This window comes from Thermobia domestica, chromosome 11 (assembly GCF_964235325.1).
Source record: "Thermobia domestica chromosome 11, izTheDome1.hap1.1, whole genome shotgun sequence".
In the NCBI taxonomy this organism is placed as follows: domain Eukaryota; kingdom Metazoa; phylum Arthropoda; class Insecta; order Zygentoma; family Lepismatidae; genus Thermobia; species Thermobia domestica.
In genome coordinates, this window is record NC_137464.1 from 227523599 (window position 1) to 227547994 (window position 24396).

Genomic DNA, 24396 nt, shown 5'->3' on the forward strand with positions numbered 1-24396 from the left:
AAATTCTTCAGGTTCATATTTTATGTTGTAGAATGACATTATCTATGATTATGGTGAGTTGTATTTCATTATCTCCTTTCGCTTACGAATAAAGAAGTAAAAGGGAAATGGTAACTTTTGTATTATTTTTAGTAAGGCAGGCTCTTAAGACTGATCTTTCTTGTTGAATACCTCTTTGGTTACGGCAATTCTTGCTCAGTTATCTTTAATGTAGTAAACGTCTCTCGTCAAAATTCTACTTTCCAGATATTTAAAGTGCGCGACCTGTTTAAGTACTCTTCGTTCTACTCTGATTCATAAGGGTGTGTATCCACTGGATATTCTCATATGTTTTCGATTTTTCGGCGTTGATTTCCATCCCATATTGTTTCCTAGTGTCAACTGTATCGTTCATCATCTCTTGTAGTTCTTCCTCGGTTCTAGCTATAACAATTGTATTATCCACATACTTGATATTCTTAACGATTTGCCCCTTAATCTTGAAATCTCCGATTTTCATTGCATACTATTGGTTTCTGCTTGATTCAAATTCAATTTCATTCGTTGTTCTCTGTACAGACTGCGAATAAGTCATCAATCTCTCTAGTTGACCTCTATTTCTTATCGTATTTGCAGAAGTTTGGTCCAATTGACCCGGTCGAAAGCTTTTTACCAGTTGATGAATCAGAAGCATAACTTTTCCCTTACGTCAAAAACTTGTTGAGATATAATTCTCACCAACCCAATAACATCTCTGGTGCCTTTTCCTTTTCGGAACCCAAATTGATCTTTCTCCATCTCTTCTATCTTACTTTCCAGCCGCCTATTCAGTATTTGTGCAATTATCTTTCCAATGTGAGAAATAAGGTTATACTGCATTTCTTTGCCTGCTTTTTTCTTAAGTAAGGCTTTTTTTGTATGCCGAAAATAGGTAATGCTGCACTTCCGTGTCGTGAATTACAATCTAGTGATTTCAGGGTTGCTACATACTGATAATGAAAGTTGTGGCCGCAGCCACGAAAACAATGTTGCCAATGCTCAAAACTAAATATTCAATCTACGTTTCCGCAAGGGTTATTTTATTTGTGAACCAAAGATCGTTCTGTTCTCAAACGGGAATTTATTAAAAACCGGAGAAATTGGAATCATTAGATTATAATTTGCATCTGCACAATTAGGATTGCCTTGAATTCAGACATCAGTTGGCGTCACATAAACAGCTATTGTCACTCAACTGGTGCACTTTGTTGAAGCAAATACCATATTTCTTATTTAACTACTTAAGGAAAAGGCCGGACTCAACTTCTTAGGTAATATGTCCATGCCGATTACCGCAAATTAAAGTCAAGTTTGGATTTGCGTTGACGCATATAGCTACGAAATGTGGTACAAAGTTTGCATTGAATGATGTACTGACATTTGTTTACGTTAAGTCTAGGGCTGGCCAATACGGGCTAGGAGTAGAGGACGGCCTCGAATGCTCATTGAATTGTGTGCATGCTGAAGTTATTCGTTAAGTTTCGGATAACAATAGGGACGTCAGAAACTAAGTATTTAGAAGATAATAGTTGTAGTGGGAAAACAGACTAAGAAGGAGATTCATGAAGAAAGTTACACGATGAAGAATTTCATAATAGCTACAAGGTTCCGAATATTACACGGTAATAAGAGTAAGATGGCTAAGTACACTCAGAAGAAAAGAATATCAGTTGAAAAGCCATTAGGAAAGCAAAATGCAGGGGGCTTGTTTCTCAAAACTATGTCTTGTAATACTAGTGTGAAAGTTTTCATAATCAAACATTTTACAATTGAATATGCATAGTTTGGATAAAAAGTAGTGGCATACTATTCTCTCGTCAGAGAGCCATGTCTCAGCACTACAAGAACTACGTGGCTGATAGGGTGCTGAAGTGTGGCGACTAATACGACAAAAGCAGAGGAGGAATGTGGACGCACGATAACAATATGTTTGGGAAAGACAAGCAACGTGTGTGTGTATCAACATTGAAATAGCATATGCGAGCAGTGCACAACAACGATTTCACAAGCTTCGTGACGATCTTTTTGCCAAAATGAAGGAACCACTTTGCTTGAAGCACTACGTCACAAGAGAAATCATCATCCATGCCATGTGGTGGTCCCTGCCAGATCGACAAAGGTTAACGTGATGACTGTTTGCAACGCCTTCCATACGTCTTGCGGAAGGTAATAAGGGATTGCGTTGAAGTAATTTAACCTCTATTCTTCTGTGTATAAAACCAAGTATGAATTATAACAATGTTGCCATTACTTTTATCGTCATTTATTCCGAAGTTGGTCGTCCGCCTGGTTTTCGATAAAAAGCGTAACAACAGTTTCGAAAATTTAAAAATCATCAATTTTTATTACCGCTTTAAAAAGGTATAATAGAGTAGGGTAGAGTAGAGTCGAGTAAGGTAGGGATAAGTAGGGTGGGATAGGGTCGGGTTAGCTTAAAATTAGGGAAGTTTTGTCCCATTTTGTTAATATTAATAGTGTAACTTCTCGTCTCTCAGTAAGAACACCAAATGGAGCATTTCTGTACAGCTGGAGCCATGTTCAGAATATAAATGCTCGTTACCTTCCCACAATCCAACCATGCGGTAACCTTGCGTGAAGTAGTTCCTTCCACTTACCAAACAGTTCCATGTTTATAACCGCTTATATAAAATATAAACAGAACTTCCGCGTTCCTATCATATGATCAAACACACAAACTAGCAAATTATCTATTTCTTCCCGGTAATTTTTTTAAAAAATTGAAAGAAACGGACTACCAACTTTGGAACGTAACCCCTTTTATCCAGCAGATTTTTCATACAATCGTGACAAATATAGCGGAAAGGTTTCACTATTAGTATTTAGAAATGACTTTTGCTTCATGATATTTGATGACTTGTTAAAAATATACTACAAGATTAATATCTTTGAAAAATAGGTCGCCGGTGGTTGAAGAACAATGTGGGAGGGTTAATTTATATAGGATCTTAATCTGTAGGAAGATACTCATATGCTTAGTTGTGTCGATTTCAGCTATTCGTAAAGTAGAGAGATGATGTGTTATATGAAAAACCAATACGATTGTACAGTAAATAAGTTGGATTACGGAGTATAATGCAATATGTGCATTCTAGACCTGCATATACTTTCTCCTTCAGTGTTTACGGATGATTACATACTCTCTTCGGCAGTTATTGTTCTTATTATGTAACTAGTATGAGGAGCTATCAGATGAAAATAGGTCACGATTCATACGAGGAGAATTCAAAAAGTAAAGGTACATTTGAGAAAAGCTGTACTTATTCTCATTATAGAAAACTGAAACATACCTTATCTTTCTACGTAACCTCCCTGAACTTCATTGCACTTTTCCCAACGTTTCACAAGTTGTTTAATTCCGTGAGAGAAAAAAATAGTATCATTTGTAACCAATTTTGCACCTCTTCAATGACTAGTTGATAGTTGACGTTTAAACTTCTTAGCTTCTTGTGATGATGGGTGTTTCCAAACCATGCTCGCAGCCTTATTTTCCGGTTCGGGATGATGTATCCAAGTTCCTCAGTCGTTGAGATCGATGACCTGCCGGATCTTTCATCCTCACATAAAGAAGTTCCTACTTGTTTGAAACGCTCTATCCATACGTAGATCTTTCTTCGCGAGAAACAGCTGCCACCATACTGCGCTTGCATTTGACAAATAATGTCCGCAGGTTTCACACCTTCCGCATACAAAAAGCGAATCACTGCTCTCATTTCCTCCTTGGTGCAGATTGCCAATGGAGCTGCCAGGTTTAACGATCCGCTACACTCCAACGACTAATGCAGGAATACGTGCGACACGTTGTCTCGAAGTGTTGCCAACTACACTCACTCAGCGCTGGTTACTAGCAGTATTGCCAATCCCTGTAAAGTGAAATTGCAAATGTGAAATTTACTTTTTGAATTCTCCTCGTAAATCCGACATGCAAGTTGGCAACACTGGCGTTTGTAAGGATAATACCAATAGCAAATGAGGAATCTTCCAATGTTTTTTATAAATATGTAAGTATATAATCAGTTCAAAAATAAGCTTCCAACTATATTGACAATTGGAAGTTTCTCAAGAACTTTAGCGAACAAAATAGTTACAAGAATGTTCTCACTTGTATTAGAAGGTGCCGTACTGTTCCATGTTTGTTTCTAAGTAACAACTTGAATGTCTTACTAGTTAGCATTATATCCCACACGTTGTCCTGAATTGAAATGATAACTTTCATTAATGTCACTCTTTAACGTTCTGCAGACTGAAGAAGGGAATGATTTTCTCCACCATACGCTTCTATGCATGGAATCGAATTAATGATCACTCGCACTAAAGATGATACTACGTATTCTTTGACTAGGTCAGAAATTCTCAATGAGGAGCGGTTTTCGAGTCCAAAGAAAGCGCTGGAACAAAAAGAGTGATTGATGGGTGATAATTTTAGGGTATGAGATTTCACCACCTGTTAAATATGTTAGACTTTTCTCAGTATTATTTGAAATTATTTGTTAGAATTTTATATTATGCATTTTACAAATTATTAGAAGTTCAGGCATTTCTTTTACAAATAGTAATGTAGATCCTTCAAGCTGATTTTAAAAATGGAGCCTTTTTTCGTCCTTGGACTAGTTTTTCCAATGAATTGCCCAAGATACTAGACGGTTGTAGAGAATGGTTGGAAATACCAGTGGATGTAGAGTGGTTGTTGTTGATGATGATGATAATGATGATTATATATATTAAATGACAGTTTTTGGCGTCTGAGTTTTTTTTTTTCATTTTACTTCTCATATTATTGCACATTTTGGATACTATATAGGATTTTTACAATTTACTTTCATGCTCTCCGGCCTCTCCCCCACACACAATAACCAATAACGTAAAATTACAGAAAAAATATTTTAGGCAGGGTGTTCCTTAACAACATATAATAGATATAATATAGAACCAAAGTATTTTATTGCAATGTCCAAGGAAAAAGCTTAATACTTAGTTGTGAATAGAAGGGATTCCTTTTTATGATAGTTTTCAAGTAACTAACATCCTCTGTACTTTCTTGCAGATGCTTCTTCATAATCCTGTAAGTTTCCCGCGCATTGGCCAGAAGTATTTCCGTGTGCCTTTGGACTACAATTTGGTACTGGCTGTTAAACCCAGAGTGATGACAACAAGTAAAAATCTTCGGAGTTATCCACCAGAGCGGCGCCTTTGTTTCTTCAATTCAGAGCGACAACTCAGATACTTTACTTACTACACACAGGACAATTGCAAAATGGAATGCATCACCAATTACACTCTACAAATGTGTAACTGTGCCATGTGGTATATGCCAAGTAAGTTTCAACATATAGTCATAGACGAAATAATACATATTCAGGGAGTGAGCTATTTCCAACGATTACAAACTTTCAGTACACGATATCTAATTTCCTTTTCGGGGCTGGAGTAATTCTATCCTTTGCACACATGCAATTTTTATACATACCAATAAACTCTCCGTGATGAAAGAAAGTGATTTATCGCGGAATTGGTCAATTCCGGTTGACCAGTTCTGGTACAAGGTACCTAATTTACTTTCGGTTGTAGTGTTTTTCATGAAATTGCACACATGCAATCTATATATTAATAACCTCATGTTGACAACATAAAGCGATCGGTACCAGAATTGGCCACAATTGGTCACACACTTGTGGTACACGATACCTAATATTTCCGGGAGTTTAGTATTACCAGTGGTTATATGTCAATCAAATTGTCCTGACGAAAGGAAGCCATCGTTACCTGAGTTGGTCACTTTCGGCACAGGGTTTCTAACACAGTTTCCAGGGATAGGGTATTTTCAGCAATTACACATATGCACCCTATGTATAAAATAATTCGTCTTGAAGAAAGAAAGCGATCGATACCAGAATTAGTCACTTCTAGTCACGCATTTCCGGTGCACAGTACCTAACACTTGTTTAATGTATACCTATAAAGGTAACCAAGAAAGTTCAGTCGCCTTTCGTAGAGGTCTGTGTTTAATTGGCCCTCACACCATGAGTTGAATTGGAATGGAGATAAGGCCAAGTCAGTTGTTGATGTGGGTATATTATACATACTACCTGGTTGTGCCAGTTCAGTTACTCCGTAAACTTGCGTAAGGAGAGAGTCAACATGGGACCTTCACAGAGCGTTACAAGGGTCTGTACGCTGCACGAGTTCAAATTGGGGTCAAACGTCGCTGCAGCGGGGTGGAAGATGTGCTTTTAATTAGAGTGTCGTGAATACGCGGACAGTGCAGCGGTGGTTTAAAAAGTTGAAGGACAGTGACGAAACATTCAGAGACGCACCAAAACATGTATAAAATTAAGATCTCCAGGCAGCAGTTGAGGCGAACAGTGGCCAGACATGTGAGGACCTGGGACTACAATTCAGTGTGAGTGGACAAACCATTCGGCAGTACCTCCATCAACTTGGAAACCACGACAAGTTGGGTCGATGGGTCCCACATGATTTGACTCCGGAACAGAAGGCAGTGCCAGCAGACACCTGCGTTTCTTTGCTGTCTCCTCTGAGAAAAGAGCCATTTCTGGACAAGGTGTTGACATGTGATGAGAAGTGGGTTCTGTACGAAGCTCCACGACCCCGTCATCATTGGTTAGCATCCAATGAACAAGTTCCAAAGAGCAGAAACCAGCACTGCACCAGAAGAAGGTTATCTGTGTGTTTGGTGGACTCTCGCGGCATTGTGCATCGGGAACTGCTACCAGCTGATCAAAGCATCAAAGCAACTGTGTTCTTTCAGCAGTTAAGCCGTGTTCAAGAAAAACTCAAAGCTCTGCAGCCAGCACTTCTGAGTCGCAAAGGGGTCTTCCTGTTACATGCAACGCTAAGCCTTACGTGGCTAGAATGACCTGGGACACCATTCTAAGCCTTGGATGGGAAACACTACTGCATCCGCCATATTGGACAATCACCTTAGAGGGCACCAGTTCAAATCCCTAGTAGAGATTCAAAATTCACTTGATACATTCTCCACTTCACATCTCAGCATGTTCTACTGTGATGGAATCCATTGACCTACAGAACGTTGGCAGAAGGTCTTCGATGCTGATGGGGACTATTTTTGATCTTGCAGGTACGTCTTAGGTGACACATCGATGTTCCAATGCGGTTTGTGAAAAAGCGACAGAACTTTCTTGATTTCCTTTATAATACAAAAGAGATATGCCTCGATAATTAACAATCAGTTTTAACGCCTTTCTTTGTGAATTGGAGCAATGATTCTTTCCACTCTTGTAGCAACTCCTCCTTGTTCCAAAATAGATAAATGTGTTTATGTACCTCGTCTTACACTTCTTCTCAAGCTAAAATTAACTCAGTAGGAATTTTATCTACACCCAAAGTTTTGTCTTTCTTTCACCCCTTCATAGCAATTTCTATTCCTGTTCAGTTAGGATCTGATAACATGTATTCTGCTGTAGTGTTACACTTCTTGTATGAGCACTGTTTTTTGGCCGCAAATTGTCAAAGAAATCTTTCCACCTATTCAAAATATTATTCGTATCCGTAAAAATGGTTTCATCCGCTTTCTTTAATGTACAGGGTATAAGCGTCTTTCTTAAATTCGTTGATCCCTTTATACATGTCCCGTTGTTGTTTTTACTTTTCTTTCTTTCTTTTTTCTTTTCTTTTCTTGCCTTAGTATTATCTTCATGTTCAAAGATTTTAGCTTTAAAAAAATTACGTTTCTTTCTTGTAGAAGTTATTGAAGCTTCGCTCCTGATGTCAATGAAATTTTGTGCAGTTCTTTCGTTAGGGTTTTGTAGCCAACGTAGTTTCCCCTGTTTACTCTTCTCTGCTGTTTCGTGCATTCCTGGTCAAACCATTGTTTGTTTCTATACATTTCCATGTGTTTCAATTTTTCTTTTGCTGAAATTTTAATGTTATCCCAAATTTTGATCCAAGTATCCTCAACACTAGTGCCTTCTGAACCACACTATCTGAAATACTTCATGAAGAAAATTAAAGATCACATCCATAGCCTAGAATTAAATGATATTCACCAAGTTATAGCTTATAACGTTATCGTTATATATCTCTTAACCAACCCTCGTATACGGAGGAGGATTTCTTGGAATTAGTGCGACCAAGACAAAAATCTTAGAATTGGAAATGCTACGAACTCTCTTCCTCACAAGTTTCTATGTGTTTGTGTGCGTCTGCCCACCTACTCTTCTCTTCGTACGACAAAATACGGACAAAAAATTCAACTCAGCTTAACTCTTTTCTCCTTCCTATCCAAAGCTAAATTCCTAAGCTAAAAGGCAGAGTTGGACTATACGTCATAATGTATTTTTATAATAATCATTTATTATTTACATTATTATGTGTTTAAATGTGGTTATGTGTTCGCAATAAGACAATGACCAGTTAATCAATTCTTCTTAGTGAAGCAACTTCATAAAAACTAAGTGCTTTGGGGGAACTATTTTTCCTCCTATCAATGTATTCTTACACTTCCATTGTGTAAGGTAAGCGTGACGCTCGGAGAGCGCAGTCAGTCAGATTTCATTACTTAAAATGTTCACCTGCTCTTTTATAAAATTCTGAGTCAATAAGTCTTTTATTGTTTCATACAAATATACTAAGTAAGCAGTGTGCTTTAAAAATGAAAAGTTGAATTTTCAAAATATAATATTTTTCTCTCAGTGGCATCAAAACTATGGGAACAAGAGAAGAACATCTAAGGATCCTCCTAAAAGAAGTAATTTGCCAAGTGGTAGTCGGAGACTAATATATTTTTACTTTGAAGGATGTTTGTGTCTTCCGAGGATTGAACTATCGGAATCGTTAATGTTCGTGTATCAAATCGGTATCGGCAACGGTCGCGTTCGTCTATATATATTATTCTTGGGCCAATGTTTTACTAATCAAAGATAAATCAATAGTGTGTAAAACGTATGTGATTGTGATTTCTTAAAGCCTAAAATATATGTGTTAAAAGATATGTAACGAGTGTTAATTATGTGCTGCCTAGTGATATGATGCAAGTAGCGTACTCGTGCGTATATTATGATGATATTTTCTTCAACAGGATAAGTAATGCCATATATTGCATGCATGTTTTAATATTTTATTCTTGCCATAGTGATATTGAGTCTTTTAAAAAATTCTTAGGTCACGAAAGCGAAATTACTGCATCTAACTTTCTGGAACTATTTGAGAAAAATGTCAAATTAATACAAATCCCAGAAAAACAGTATTTAGATATTTTAGATTTTTTGATGCAAGGATCTTCCAAATGTTGGTTTATTACTCGTAAACCCGATTTCAAGTCGTACAATGACTTTGTACTTGCTTTTAAACAACAGTTTGAATCTTCTCAAGTCATAGCAGGGAAAATGTCTGTGTTGCAATCAAAAAGATATGATCCTAAAGTTGATGGTACAGTTATCAATTTGTAGCTGATCGTTATCACAGAATTAGGGAATTGAATAAAAACGTTAGTGCGGCATTCATATTGAACACAAGTAAACTGTTGCCTAATTATTTCCAAAAACAGTTAGGTTTGTTGCCGTCTCTTGATTTACAAACTATGTTAAATGTTGTTCAAAACCTTGAAACGTTGTCAAAGAATAATGAAAATTCTAAAACAAATAATGTATTTCACAAGAAATGAATACGCGTAAATTAGGTTAATGAGTGTGAGAATCAACACAATGAAAAACAAACAAATAAACTGCAGGACCAAACTAAAAATAAAAATAAAATGCATTTTCAAGGTAAATGTAAAAATCAAAATTCGAAGCATAAAGGTAAATCCAGAAACACCTTTTCTCAGCAATATTCTGAAAATGTAGGTACTCACACAATTCGTATAAAACTCAGGAGGATATAAACTATAGTAACGAAGGGTGCGTAGATGATGGCGGGCATACGCCTCAACAGTTTTCAATTCCTCATTTTGGTAACCAACCACCCTTTGCTCCAAATTTTAATCAACCTCGTACCATTTTACTTCTTCACCACCAGGTAATCACAGAAGACAAATACCGTTAAACTAAAAACGCTCTGCCGAGAGTGCTTCTGGTAGAGCTAATGAAAGTGTTGGCAATGTTCAAAATCTTAGTGATGGAAACGCACTCCCCAACTTTTCCTGTAGAATACGTAGTGTTAGTAAAACTATCAATTGGGACGTAGAAATTTCCGAAGATGAGACTGAAATATCTGAGGACGTGAAAAACAATAATAGTAATCGAACTGCAGAAATTTATTGTAATATATTAAACACACTATTAAAAGCATTGTGCGAGACAGATGCTCCGGTGTCTCTTCTTAGTTTTGAGTCGTGGAAACGTATTTCTTCCGTAATTTCCCATCCGCAATTAAAATCTGCATTCTCTTGGTAGATTATCCAGGTAAACGAAAAAGCGGGTGAAGGGCGAAATAAATGTTTGTGTGGAAATACAACATTTGGTGTTCGACACAAGAGTTTTGGTTGTATCTGAACTAAATGCTCAATGCCTGTTAGGACGTAATTTCCTCACATCTGCCCGAGCTATGATAGATTTTTCGAAAAACGTAATTAGTTTTTCTAAGGGAAAGGAGTTGTTCCAATGCTTGCTGAAAAATTATTGAGTAGAAAAATTAGGGGGTATCAACCTAAGATTTTGACACATGCTGACCGAATAAATAAACCTGTTAATATTAATTTTGGTTTTTCTGTAGGAAATGGTAATATTTCAGATGAAAGCTCTGAGTTCGAATCTGACTACAATCAATCATCTTCAGTATGTCCCGTAATTAATAATCTAGTTTCTGAGAGAAATAAATTAGACCAAGAGTGGATTCATGCCTTAAACGAACGAGACCAAGCATACTCTCAATTTAAATTAGATTCTAAAGATTTTAGGGTAAAGGATTTGAATATTAATCAAGCTGTAGAGGAATCCTTTCTATTTGAATATTATGGTTTACAAATATCTTCAATTGATGGCGAAATTAGAAGTGCACATTGCAATAGGCAGGAAAAACTTGAAATTAGTGGGGATAATGTGTCAGAAAAAATTAATGTTTTCGAAAATGTGCATGGTGTAGCAACCATTAATGAAATTAGAGAAAAGGTACATGAATGTGACCACCTGAATTGTGAGCAGAAACAGTAATTATTTGATTTGTTAGTGAAACATCAAAATGTTTTTACTGATTACCCAGGTAGATTTAATCAATATGAATATTGAATGGATGTTGATACCACTGATCCCATTGTCAAACGACAATACACACTTCCTTATCACTTTAAAGAAAGTATTGATAACAAATTGAAGAATGGTTAAAATTAGGAGTTATTAAAAATACTGTTTCTGTACATAGCCTTACCATTTTTTGTGTTTCTAAGAAAAATACAAATAAACCTAGTGTAGTAGTTGACTTGACTGAGTTGAATCGGCATTTCAAATTGAAACAATTAAAAGTAAATAAAATTGATGGTTTATTAGTAAAGTTCCAAGGTGCTAAATACGTAAGCTCAATTGATCTTGTGTCGCCGTATTCACAAATTGTTGTCTCTGAAAGACCTCGTGATTTTATTGCCTTTTCGTGAATTGGCATATGTATAGATTTACAGTAATCCCATTTGAATACATCAATGGTTCTGTTGCTTTAATTGATGCGCCACAAAAAGTGTTAGGTTATGCTTTATACGATAAACTTGTACCGTATATTGATGACCTTAGCACTCCAACGTTCTCTTTTGAAGACCAATTGCATTTACTAGACCAGTTGTTTACTAAAATACATTATGCTAACATGACTTTCAACCTTTCAAAATCTTTATTTTGTAAAACTACATTTAATTGTTTGAGTTTTGTTGTAACACCTGAACGTTACAACGGTATATAATGGTGTTGACAATCTGTACCTATTTTATTAATATACGATCAGAGACGTAATAATCAAACATATATATACAGTTTTAAAAAAGAGAAAATAAGTAATTAAATTAATCGGTTGTCATGGTAAACATTATTATTGACAGGATATACTCAAAAGGAATGGCTGTTGATGTAATATGTATGTATAGATAGAAGAATAAATCGACGCTATCTGGACACGATTCGTATGATTTAAAAGGACTAAAAGGGATAAGTTTATGGTCAGTAATCATTAGCTGATATGTTTAATGTTATAACTCATTGAGATAGATTTGGTCTTTCAGCGGATTAGGGCTAGAACGAAAAACTAAATAAATTCAAGTATTTTCGTTTTAAGGTATTCGCAAGGATCCTTCTTATGTAGATGTCATTAGTCAGTTACCTCGTCCTACGAATATGAAACAATTACAGAAAGTATTAGGTCTTTTTGAATGGTGTTAGAAATTTGTGCATAAGTTTGCTAAATTAGCTTCTTCTTTGTGTGAGCTTACCAAGAAAAGGAAAAATGGATTTGAATGTGAAAGTAGCTTTCAGTCTCTTAAAGATAGTTTAGTCCAAGATGTCCTTCTCACACATTCGAAGCTTCATTCTGATTTTTCGTGAACCACAGACAGTTCAAAAGTTGAGGTAGCTGGTATACTTTTTCAAGAAGTTGATGGTAAACGTAACATTATTGGATTCCATAGTAGAATTTTAAATAAAGGCTAACGCTCCTAGACTACAACGGAACAGAAGACTTTAGCTATAGTGATTTCTATTCGTAAATGGGGACATTTATTGTATGGTAAACATGTTAAAGTGTACCAGGTATACAGATCATAACTCTTTGCTATATTTGCACAAAATCCGGAATTGGAACTATCGTTTGGCTTGTTGGAGCCTTGACTTGCAAAGTTTTGACTTGGAAATCATACATATCCGAGGAGTTGATAATAAAGTCAGTGATGCTTTGTCAAGTATTTTTTGGCCCCCAAAAATGAAATTCAAACGGTGAATAACCTACAAGTGTTACCATCCTTTTTTGGAAATATGACCATACCGGAATTAATTAAAAAGCAGCGTGAATATTCAGAATATAATTCAATTATTGAATTTCTTCAAAATCCCAATAACCCATATTGTAGGGTAAGAAACCGAAATTTAGAAAAATACTACAAATTCGAAAATGGTATACTTTTAAACAAGAATTTTCCTTTTCCAGATTCCTGGAGAATTTGTATTCCACCTTCATTAGTTCCTATTGTTGTAGAACATATGCATTGTAAACGAGGGCATTTTGGAATTGAAAAAAATGTTTTGTGAATGAAATTTGTTATTGGACAAGAATGAGAAAAGATATTAGTAATTTCATTAACGATTGCATTGCATGTAAGGAAACGAAAGTTGAAACTTCACCTCCAGCAAGACCAATGGAAAGTATTACTGTTAACAGTCCGCGTGCACTTGTTTCAATTGATATTTTAGGACCATATCTTTCTTCTTCATCAGGTTATAAATATGCATTGTCAATCATGGATGTTTCTACAAGGTATTACACATTGTATCCAAAGCGAAATGCTACCACTACCGGTAAATGTATCTTACGTTGTTTAAAATCATTGTATTTTTTACATTTAGGTATTCCTAGTGCTATTTTGGTTGATAATGGTAGCTGTTTCATTTCTCAAAAATTCAAAGAAAAAATGTCAGAATATGGAATTAAAATACATTATGTGACACCTTACCACGCTTCCTTTAATCCAGTTGAAAGGATCCATCGTGAATTAATCATTTATTCAAATTGTTTTGTAGCGAAGACCCCACAGCTTGGGAAAAATTTATTCCTCAAATTGTAGTTTTACTAAATTATTCAATTTTTAGTAGTTTAGGGGGTAAGTCCTGCTAGTCTGCATTTAAACCATCTGAATCCATATTCAAACATTTTGGTATTGTTGTAAACGAAAAACGTGAAGATGAACATGTATTGTGGGATAATAAATTAGTTATAACAGGCTTGAAAGGAAATTAGATTATTCGTAAACGAAATATTAAACATAACTTGACACAAGAAACTAACAATACGATCAAAGAAAATGACTTAATATTTTCAAAACAAACAAATTTGAATTCAGCAATACAATAATTTCAAAATTTCTTCATTTGTATAAAGGCCCCCTGTTTTGTTCTAAAAAGGTCTCTGAAAAGGTATTTGAACTAACGGATCCACTCACAGGTAAATGTTCAGGATTACATTCTGTAGACAGGTTAAAAGTTTGGAAACCTACTAAGAAAACTAAAAATATTTGCTCAATTTGGCTACTAAACATTCTGGAAATAAAAGCGATGAAATTTTAAAAGAACAAACCAAAAGCTCAGAGTTAAATAGTTGTATTGAGGAGGTTACACACGATACTATTAATGCTGTAATTGTAAATCTTTCAAACCAATGTGATTCTATAATTAACCAAAACAGAATTTACAAAATTCTCGACGACATTTTAGAATTAGACTTGTACTTAAAATATCTTACCGAATCTCTATGGTGCGATGTCAATAATTTAGAATTCGCATTAGTGAATTTTATAAATCCTCTCGTTTTGTTTAATTAGCACTCTGGTAAGATGACAGTGATCAACTTAGGGTGATTCACTCCTACTTGTGTGGTGGGCTACCACAGCCTTGTTTTCCACCTAAACATGCCTACGTGGCGAACCATTGGGTCACAGACGAGGGAATAAAAAAAGGTACTAAAATATTTTTTATGTAACTCGATTGAAGACAAAACACATGTGCTTATTTCAAGCCATTGTTACTACACTTATTTTGTGTTAATTTTTTCTTTTAATACCAAAAACACGATAAGATGAGTACTAAGCGTGGAAGCAAAGTTTCCTCCTAGTTTTGGGTTTAATGATATTTTGTAACGCGTCAAAGACGCAATTTTCGCATTTGTCCCCTCTATATTATTTTTATTAACTAATCTGTTTTTCTGTCCTTTCCACTTTGCTTCGGGGATGGGAAATATTGATTGATTGTTGGGGTAAGATCTTCCATGTTTCACGCAGACAGTTACAGGAGGTCTCAACTCTTTAACTGTCCAGGAATCCCAAGGTCTCCAACTCTGGCCTGCTTGGAGATGTTATCTGTGGATTGGTTCAAATCTCTTCCATTTTGGAATTAATAATGATAATATTATCAAATGACTGTCAAGATTTTTTCCAGGATAGAGAAGAAACCAGCGTGGACACCCTTCCATCCTCAGCAATTTTCCAAAATCAGAGATTTATAAAGAGACATTATGCTTCAAATTATGGGTTTTCTGTCCCTATGACGTCATGGCGTTTTGATTAATTATTTTTGAGTAGTTACAAAGATTTATGATTTACGAATAGGATTTTAAGGTGTATGCTAATATGTGAATTTAGATTCAGGAAGGTAGAAAACAATATATCATTATTTTAAATATTCTACATTTATTAAAACCTGTACTCCGTATTTTAAGTATTTTTAACCAATCCTCAGGTTCTGGTTACAGTGTTGTGCTTCCTCGAGGCTAAGCGGTTAACACACCCACCTTTGGCGTGGGAGATCCGGATTCGATTTCGACGGGAGCTCATATGGTTCGTATCGTAGGTTAAGCTGTAAGTTTATGTCTTACTTTGCTTCACTGCTAAAAGGGTCGCTGAACCGAAAATCAATCAAATAATATGATTATTACGTGTTTCTCAAGCTATTTAACAATTTCTACTATAATATTGAAATGGGTGATTATCGATTGTAAATATTAAATAATACTTTAAGGTATTCAAATACAATTGAAATGAAATACCTTGTCATAATAGTTTTTTTTTTTTTTTACATTCATAGGAAATAATGAAACATCTTTGTGCACACCAAAGGATCTACCTTGTGTATACAAAGTTAAAGGTATGTTATTAGTATTATTTATTTAATTCAGTTTTTTGTATAGTTTTTCACTTACTTATACACTTCAGTTACAAAATATTTCATAAAATTAACAATGCATAACAAAATGACAAGAGTGTACTAAAAAAAAAGTTCGCAACAAATTCTCCGCATTCATGTTTAATATTACTTTGAATTCATGTTTAGAAGGTTCTAGACGCTTCGATCTAGAATTCGTCTTTGTCAGTAGGTACACTTATATCTTGATTTATACTTTCACAGTTTTTATCAGTAAGTAGTTGATAAAACTGTGTATTCAATGTGACATTTTAGTGTATACAATGTTAATACCTTAAAACATTACGTATTAATTACAAACTTATTTAATACAAATATTCACATTATGACAATTTATATTATCACCTAATTACTTATGTATGTCAGTGGAATAAATTATGTTTCTTATTCAAGTTGAAACAGTGTACAATTTCATTACATATAATTAGAACTTAAAGAAACAGTACTTACAATTATGGCAATTATGGCAATATTGACACTTATGGCAATTTGAATTTCAACTCACCGTCGTTATGAACAATTATTATTACTAAATAAGTCACTAATAGGCGTCCCAAAATTCATGCAAAATTTGAATTTTGCGCCGTTTGTGCAGTAAGGTGTAGCCAATGAGAAAAAGAACAGCGTGACAGCTAACAGTTCAGAGTTATTAAAAATGGTGAGCTACTCGAAAGAACAACGCGTTTACATTGTTGAGCAATAGTTTAAAAATAATGTAGGTTTGGCAGTTACAGTTCGTAATTGTCGTACAAACGTATGGTCGGAATAGTGATTTAACTTCAACTGTGAAGAGATTAGTTTAAAAATTTAGGGAGAGTGGATCAATTGGGTTTCAGAAAATCCACTAGTGATTTTTGAGAAACAAATGCATCCAAACGTGGTATTGTTGGAGGCATCATCGGACCACTCATTCTTCTTCGAAAATGCGGCTGGGCTAGTCAGACAATAAAAGTTAATGATGCTCGCTATCGCGACATGATAAACTAGTTTTTGTGCCTAAATTGCAAGATATGGATGTGGATTACATGTGATTTCAACAAGACGGCGTTTCATGTCATACAGCTTGAAAAACAATTAAATTAGTATATGAGTCATTTTCTGATCGTGTAATTTCTCGTTTTGGTAATCAGAATTGGTCGCCCAGATTTAACACCTTTTAAGTTTTTGCTTTGAAGTTTTCGGAAGTTAGGGATCATACCAACAAACCCACGAACACTAACGCCTTGAAAGAGGAAATTGCGCACTGTATCAATGAAATTCAGTCACATTTATGCAAAAGAGCCATGGAAAATTTCAGCAAAAGAATGCGTATGTGCCAGGAAAGTCGTGGAGGCCATTTACCCAATCATTTACCCAATATGTTATTCCATACATAACCCTATACTGTATACTTTCTGAATCAATAAAAAATGAAATTTGTAATTATAAACCTATGTTTTCTATCAAAAGTACTTCTTGTGTGAAGTTTGGGGCACCCAGTACAATTGTAAATGATAAAGATGACACGAATTTATAGTCCGCACTTGTATATACCTCGCAAGAGAATAAAATCTCTGGTCATTATTTTACAGTGACTGCTTTTCACTCTCCAAATTAAGAAAAGAAGAGCACACAGAATATTATGCTCAAACTGTTGTTATTATGGTGAGTATCATGTGTAAGATCATATGAAGACAAGATGTTATAAATGAACATTATGATAAAAAAAATAGTCCTGTGGGTGTCAGAGACCATGTGCCTTGAGGATATGGGCTCAATATGTTTTAAAACTGTATAATAGATGGAAATTTCGATGTGTGTATACAGTAAAGAAGTAGCGCTAGGAAATTTAGTGCCATTTTTGAGAATGTTTGCAGCCTACAGCGCGTATAAGCGTCGTCGTCGTCACCTGGCCTAAGCTGTATGTTCGAGTACCAGCCATGGACGAAACAATTGTTAACGTGGTACTCAATCCTAAAATAGTTCCAGTTTCACTCCAGATAGTTCAATGCATCGCATGTAATGTTCGTCCCCTCTGACTTTCGACAATGCACGCTGGCAAATTGCACTCATCTACACAGCTTCTAACGTACATGCTTTCATCAGAATGCAACAGGATAAGTGAAACAGGAATAGTCCGAAATCACAGTGATCTCCCAATCGCAAGTAATGGGTATTTACTCGTCCATTGAATTTTAAGGCATTCGTGGTTCTGGGTTACTCAATGCTGATGGAAAGGCTTTCTACTAATCAAAAGAACACGCTTCGTCAATCAGCACTCAAGACACGCCGTGAAACCAACAACGCACATATTAGTGTTACATTACTCCAGCTTTGACCTAATACTATGGACGAAACTGTACGTTCTGCCCACGCAGATAAAATACCTGTCGTGAGCCTGCATAGTGTAGTCACTAACATTCTTGGCGAGTAACGTCGTCCCTCATACTTGACGGAATAACATGGTCATAGTTGTCGAAAGCTCAGAAATTCATTCCTAATCTTACATATGACGTTTGTTATCGAGTGGCCCGATCATCGTTGTACATGATTATTCTCTGTCTATTTCTTCTATCGAAGTGATATGTCCGGCAAATGCATCAATTTTGCGGTACGAGGAGCACTCTTCCTGTAGGTTGACCATGAAACCCTCATCAAGTGCACTAATCTGTTAATATTGAGCACTTTAAAATCCTTGATTATACGTTGAATACTTCCATTCTGCAAGCTTCACTAGCTGAGCCCGATAAACTTCCTTTTAGGAGTATTCCTCGTGTTCGTTGACTCTGTGCCCAAGCATGAGCCATGGCATTGAAATTGCAAGCGTAACCTGTCATTCCCTCGCGTGTAAATCATGTGAGTTAGACTCGTTCCAATAATCCCTTTCTAGTGTCTCAAATCTCACAAATTGCAGTGGGTGTATACAAGGAGAAATTGCTTAACTAGAAAAGGGATGTTTTGGTAATAAATAACAGCATTAATTGTATTCGATTTGCAAACAATGTGGCATTCACTGCGGAATCCAAATAGAAAGTGGACATCGTGTTAGAAAATTTTAGAAAAATCTGTAGTAATAACATTATTGTTGTTATCTAATTATAATGAAGGATCTGATTTCAGAGAATCTTCAGGAAACTTCATCTGTTAACCTCGAAGCAGATATGAACGATAATTCTCAAGAATCGTCTGTCTACAGTTTCTGCAACTGTTTCCCTGCCTGTGTGGAGATTAACTACGACTTAGAGCTATCTCTATCTACGTATAACTGGATGGAAATCAAAGAAGAACCAAAGCGAGAATACACACCGTAAGTGTAACATACCATAAATCTCTTGTTTTGGTCCAATATACTGTATTATTCGAGACTCTCAAATTTTCGTAACTCCAGATTCCGAAAATAACTAAATAAAAATCCACTAGACTGGACTTTAAAATCGGACTATTTTTTGTTAAGAGCAAAGCAAAATTCTGTTACCTTTAACCCTCGATGCTTATGAATTCACAAATCTTTTTCGTGCAAACTTACAATAAAATTATTGTGACAAATTTGGCTTCTTTGGTCATTTTAACATATGGAGAAAGGTGGAGTCTTGCACACCAAAGTTTTAGAATTTTTCACAAATTGGCAATTTCGGAACTTCTACTTAGTAGTATTGTAGTTTTATTAAGGGTGATGTGTCAGAGAAAAACTAATCTTGCAAGAGCGTTTAGGATTTTAATACAAGCCTATGTTTGTATATGGTTTACTACACACCTTCTTGACATTTAATGATGACATGCATCGACTCAAACGCTCAAAACCGTTTCTAGATATTGAAAATGCATTTGTTGGCTCTTTCTGGCCAAACACTTTTCAGGTCTTTCGATTATAAAATCCATGGTTAAATAAGGCATCCGATTCGAATGATATCTAATTGAAGTTTTGAGATGTGATAGATGTCCTGTTGAGTTATATCGTTCTTCCGAATATCTTGAAGGTATTGGATACTAAAATTAATAGCATGGCTTTAAGATTTATCGATTGTTAAAATTTCGCCAAGAAAGTTAACCTTTCGAATCTCTCCTGAACAGCGCCGTAACTTAGATTTTTTCTGAGGGAGAAGCATTAATACACGTATTTGGGCCCCCTTTTTTTCTATTTTTCTCTTACTCTTTATGGACCCCTCGGAGTCTGCTATCCCTCCCGCACGGCAAGGTCTGCGGGGCCACTAGTTACTTCCCTGGGCCCCTTCCATACATGACAAATTAATTAATGGGACAATATTGACAAATTTCAATGCCATACGAATAAATATTATTTCTAGGGCTCCAAAATGTTGACTTCTTTTTCGAAATCGGCTCACGACTCATTTTTTGTTTTATTTAAGTTTTGTGTGCTGTTTTGTTTTTTGTAATGTAGTGAACCTGTTTGAGGCTTCATTTATGATTTCGTGTTCGTATCGTATAGAGAATAAGAAAATTTTGTCTCAAAATGGGCCTCCCTCGACCGGCGGGGAGCTTCAGTGGTGGTGCATTGCCCCCTTCCCCTCCACAAGTTACGGCGCTGCTCCTAAACAGAAACGAAGAATTCCAACAGGTTGTCCGAAAAGTCCCATACTCCTAAGTTTAAGTATCATAGCAACTAATTTTCTTTAGTCTAGTCGCACATTGTTGAACTGAATATTCAGTTTAGCTTCTCTAGCGATTTAGTTGGAGAATGCAATTAACCGAGTGACGGAAGTACATGTTTGTTCATGTCCCTTTTTACACTCACTACAAGACATGTCTTTGACACGTCCTGAACGAAACACACATTTCTTCTAATAAAGTAGGATTCCTTTAGGAGGTGGATACGAAAAACAATCTGTAAACGCAGTCATTCCTTCGTCATTGTTTGCCTGGGTGTGATCGTTCGTGCACCCACATACACATCACTAATCTTTTCTCAACTGTGTAACTGCAACCACACAAATAAGTCATGACTTCACAACTGAGATACTCCATGTGACTCTAAACACAGGGATACCTGACCGTGCCTTCTGTGACCATGTAGGCAGTGTTTCCAATACCACACCTGAAATTACACTGACACTCTTCTCTGTATGCTCAAACGTAGGCGTAAAGGGACTTTTCGGACATTCTGTACTTTAAGAATGTCTTTATCACCCTGTCATCTTAATATTGTCCTCCCATTTGCGCCTAGGTCTTCCTAATGGTCATTTTCCGATTTGATTTCCAGTTAAAACTTTGAAAGCGTTCTTGTATTCTGGCTACATGACCTGCCCACCTAAGTCTCCAAGATTTTATGATCCTAACAATGTTTGGTAAACGATATAAATTACGTAGTTCCTCGTTATGAAGTTTCCGCCATTCACCATTCCTGTTCTTCTTGGGTCCGAATATTCGTCTTAATATTTTGTTCCCAAACACTTTCAGTCTACGTTCTTCTCTCAGAGTAAGCGACCGTGTTTCGCAACCATACAGCACAACAGGCATGATTATAGTTTAATATACAGGCATTTTAAGCTTCAAATTCCTCAACAGAATTCGCGACGACAAAAGGTTTTGAACTGAATAATAACACGAATTCCCTGCTTTTAGTCGACATTTAATTTCTTCGTGAATATTGTTAAATGACTGTTATTGCAGAACGTAGAGCTTTTTTTTATCGTACCGATATGCTATGCACTAAACATTAACACAAATCAATTCATCATTAATTGCAAAATTGAGTATTAGAGAGCAAATGCCTTTAATGCGACATATACGGTTTTCGGATGACATGAATAAAAATTAATTTAAGTTGTGAATCAGAAGTTGCGTTTAGACTACTTTCGTATTTGATTTCCCTTAAATCAAACAATATAATCTTATTTCTATCAGACAAGAAAAGAAAAGTGACATGTGTGATATATAACTTTCAACTGACATTTCAGAGTAATCGTATCTTAATGATGAAAAACCTCAAGTTTAATTATAATGGATTATTCTCACATGAAAATTTGAAAATCTACCACAAATGAATTTGATATTAATTGAAACACTATCTGTTAGAGCAGCTATGTGCAACGTCCCACTGAACCCTTTCATCCGATCAAACTCATTCGTTCTTGTAAATGTATTTCTTACGTACTCTCTTAACCTGAATTAATTTTCTTCCCTGGGTAACTGATTTCATCTGAAAAATATTCTTCGAATTGGAACATCCAACGTACCACCGAACATTGAGAGACTTGTTCACTGAGAGAAAAATGTAGGTGGCGTACTTAAAAAGATAGGTAACATGCGTAATTCCTTTAATTTTTGGACTTAACGTACAGCAGACGTATAACTGAAAACGCGTGTTTTATAATACTTTCTGTATAAGTGTTCAATCTATACGTATGAAACAATGTAGGCGGTCAGGATCTCACATACAAAAGGAAGTATATCGCATATAGCTGACGAAGATAACAAAAGTATATGCATGTGATATAAGGAAAACTATTAGATGTCAGACATCCTGCAACAGCATGATGCAACATGTAAGGGCAGTGCCTATGTAACATACGGATAACGTATGATTTCTATAGTAAGCAAGAGGATACCGTATATTTGTACAGTAGGGGACACTTCTGGATGGTACACTTTTGCTGTAAATTTCCATATGGTTGTACTATCCAGAAGTGTCCCTTACTGTACAATATACCGCTGTCCGGAGAATGGATTTTTCTCTGTTCAAAACATGAAGGATCAAGTTTCCTTTTAAAGTAGTAAATAAATAGATTTTTCTGCATTCCTTTGGTAAGTAAATATTTTGGTTACCGTTATATCAGTTTCTGTGTTCCTCTGGTGTTACTGTACGATGGACAAATTTCTAAATTAAATATGGCTTTTCAATTCTTGTGAAAATGTTATATGTTGTCTCGTACAGCCCTTAACACCAATAAATCCTTAATGATTGGCCCGTCCTCTGTTCTAACTTGCACATGTCTATGTTAGAGCTTCATCATAAATATCTGGTTAACAATCTCCTTAAGTGGGTCTTCATGTAGCTCAGACTCTAGGCTAATCTGTAAATCCAGGTCTTATATAGCCTCCATGATCAAAAGGAAGTTTTTAGTCCAAATCAATTAATAATGTGTTTCTTATATAGGTTGATTGGTAAAATATTTCATAAGAACTTTGTTATTGTTGATTTCAGAAGATCATATGCTCTTGTTGGCATATTCTTTAAGGAGGATCAGTTCATTACTAGCAACAGAAGAGAAATCTATGGCCAAATTGAATTTCTAGGTAAGACATAATATTACATTATAGGTATAAAAAAAAGTATTGTGTTAGACACTTGCCTTTTTTTACACTTCAAACAAGTAGTAGAGTCATTTGTACACCACGTGAAGGAGTTTGGTTTCTATAGAATGAAATTTTCTATATTAATATTGAAACTGGACCTATACCACTTCCAGATTTAGTAGAGAGCTTAGAGTGGAGATGAAATGTATTCTTGGGACGCTTAGTTGATTGCACGAAAGCCCTTCTCGCTTTCTATTATCATTTTTATTCTATAACAATCAACGTTAAACCAAAATTTGTTGATTTCTATCATTTCTAGTTTGAATAGAGGGTCAAGTGAGAAGATGGTATCTGTTCTTAGAATTCCAAATCGATTGAAAAAAAGCAACTTATCGCTATCTGTTATTGGGAAAGCTCCATCTTTACTCGACTTTCGTTTATCCGAATACTACTCCGAACCGTTCTTCATCAAATTTGACATGGTGATTCGAGAGCGCGTGCTAAATGTCGTAAGGGGTAACATGTCCAGATCGGACATACCATTGAGGAATAATCACCAAAAAATGGAATGCCCATAGACTTCACCTTGGAAAGGCATTTCGCGCGTGAATTCTCATTGTAAATTCAAAGTGTCTACAGGTGAAAAAAGTCAAGAAAAAGTCAAGAAATCGAACACTAGGTCAAGAATGTCAAGAAAAGTCAAGAAAATGGCACGATAGGTCAAGAATTTCAGGGAAGTGTACAGTATTGCAACCAAATTCATTCGCAAAAAATGTCATGAATGGAATAAACAACGCCAGAAACCTCAATGTCATTGACTTAACAGATTCGTCCAATATCAAGATGGCTCAGGATGTAGATGGTTTTCTTGCTTCTGCTGCTTGCAAAGGTTTAAAGGATATGGAGATACTGTCATTTAAGAAAACTTTTGACAAAAAACTTTTGATCACCCTGTTCAAGAAACTGGCTGAAAAGTGCTAATTGGGCTGCAAATTTGTTGAAGGGGCCTCTTGTCTTTCACCAGATGTAATGGCGAATAGTTCATTACGAATGTCTCGTGTAACCCTTGCCCTTGAAGGGTTTGTGTCTAAGAAGCATTTATCTTTACGGGTGCCGATTGTGTGAAACGGAACTCCTTCAATTTTGCGATTTCCCGTGTTTTAAGGAAGAAGTTAAATCATTTGATTGGAAGACAGACAAACTGGATGTCTTTCTTTCTAACGTTCTTCGTGACATACGTGTAAATATTGTTTCGACAACTAAG

General features: G+C 35.8%; 1 protein-coding gene across 1 annotated transcript in view; it reads left to right on the forward strand.

Moving 5' to 3' along the window:
* The window catches only part of LOC145665481 (uncharacterized), a 72788-nt gene that overhangs the window by 45203 nt on the left and 3189 nt on the right, over nucleotides 1-24396 (forward strand). Inside the window, exons 4-9 of the mRNA XM_081732791.1 lie at nucleotides 5081-5351; nucleotides 10732-11126; nucleotides 13310-13505; nucleotides 15783-15842; nucleotides 18999-19185; nucleotides 23041-23132. Of these exons, the coding sequence (XP_081588917.1) occupies nucleotides 5081-5351; nucleotides 10732-11126; nucleotides 13310-13505; nucleotides 15783-15842; nucleotides 18999-19185; nucleotides 23041-23132 (1201 nt within the window). The remainder of the gene's footprint in view (nucleotides 1-5080; nucleotides 5352-10731; nucleotides 11127-13309; nucleotides 13506-15782; nucleotides 15843-18998; nucleotides 19186-23040; nucleotides 23133-24396) is intronic.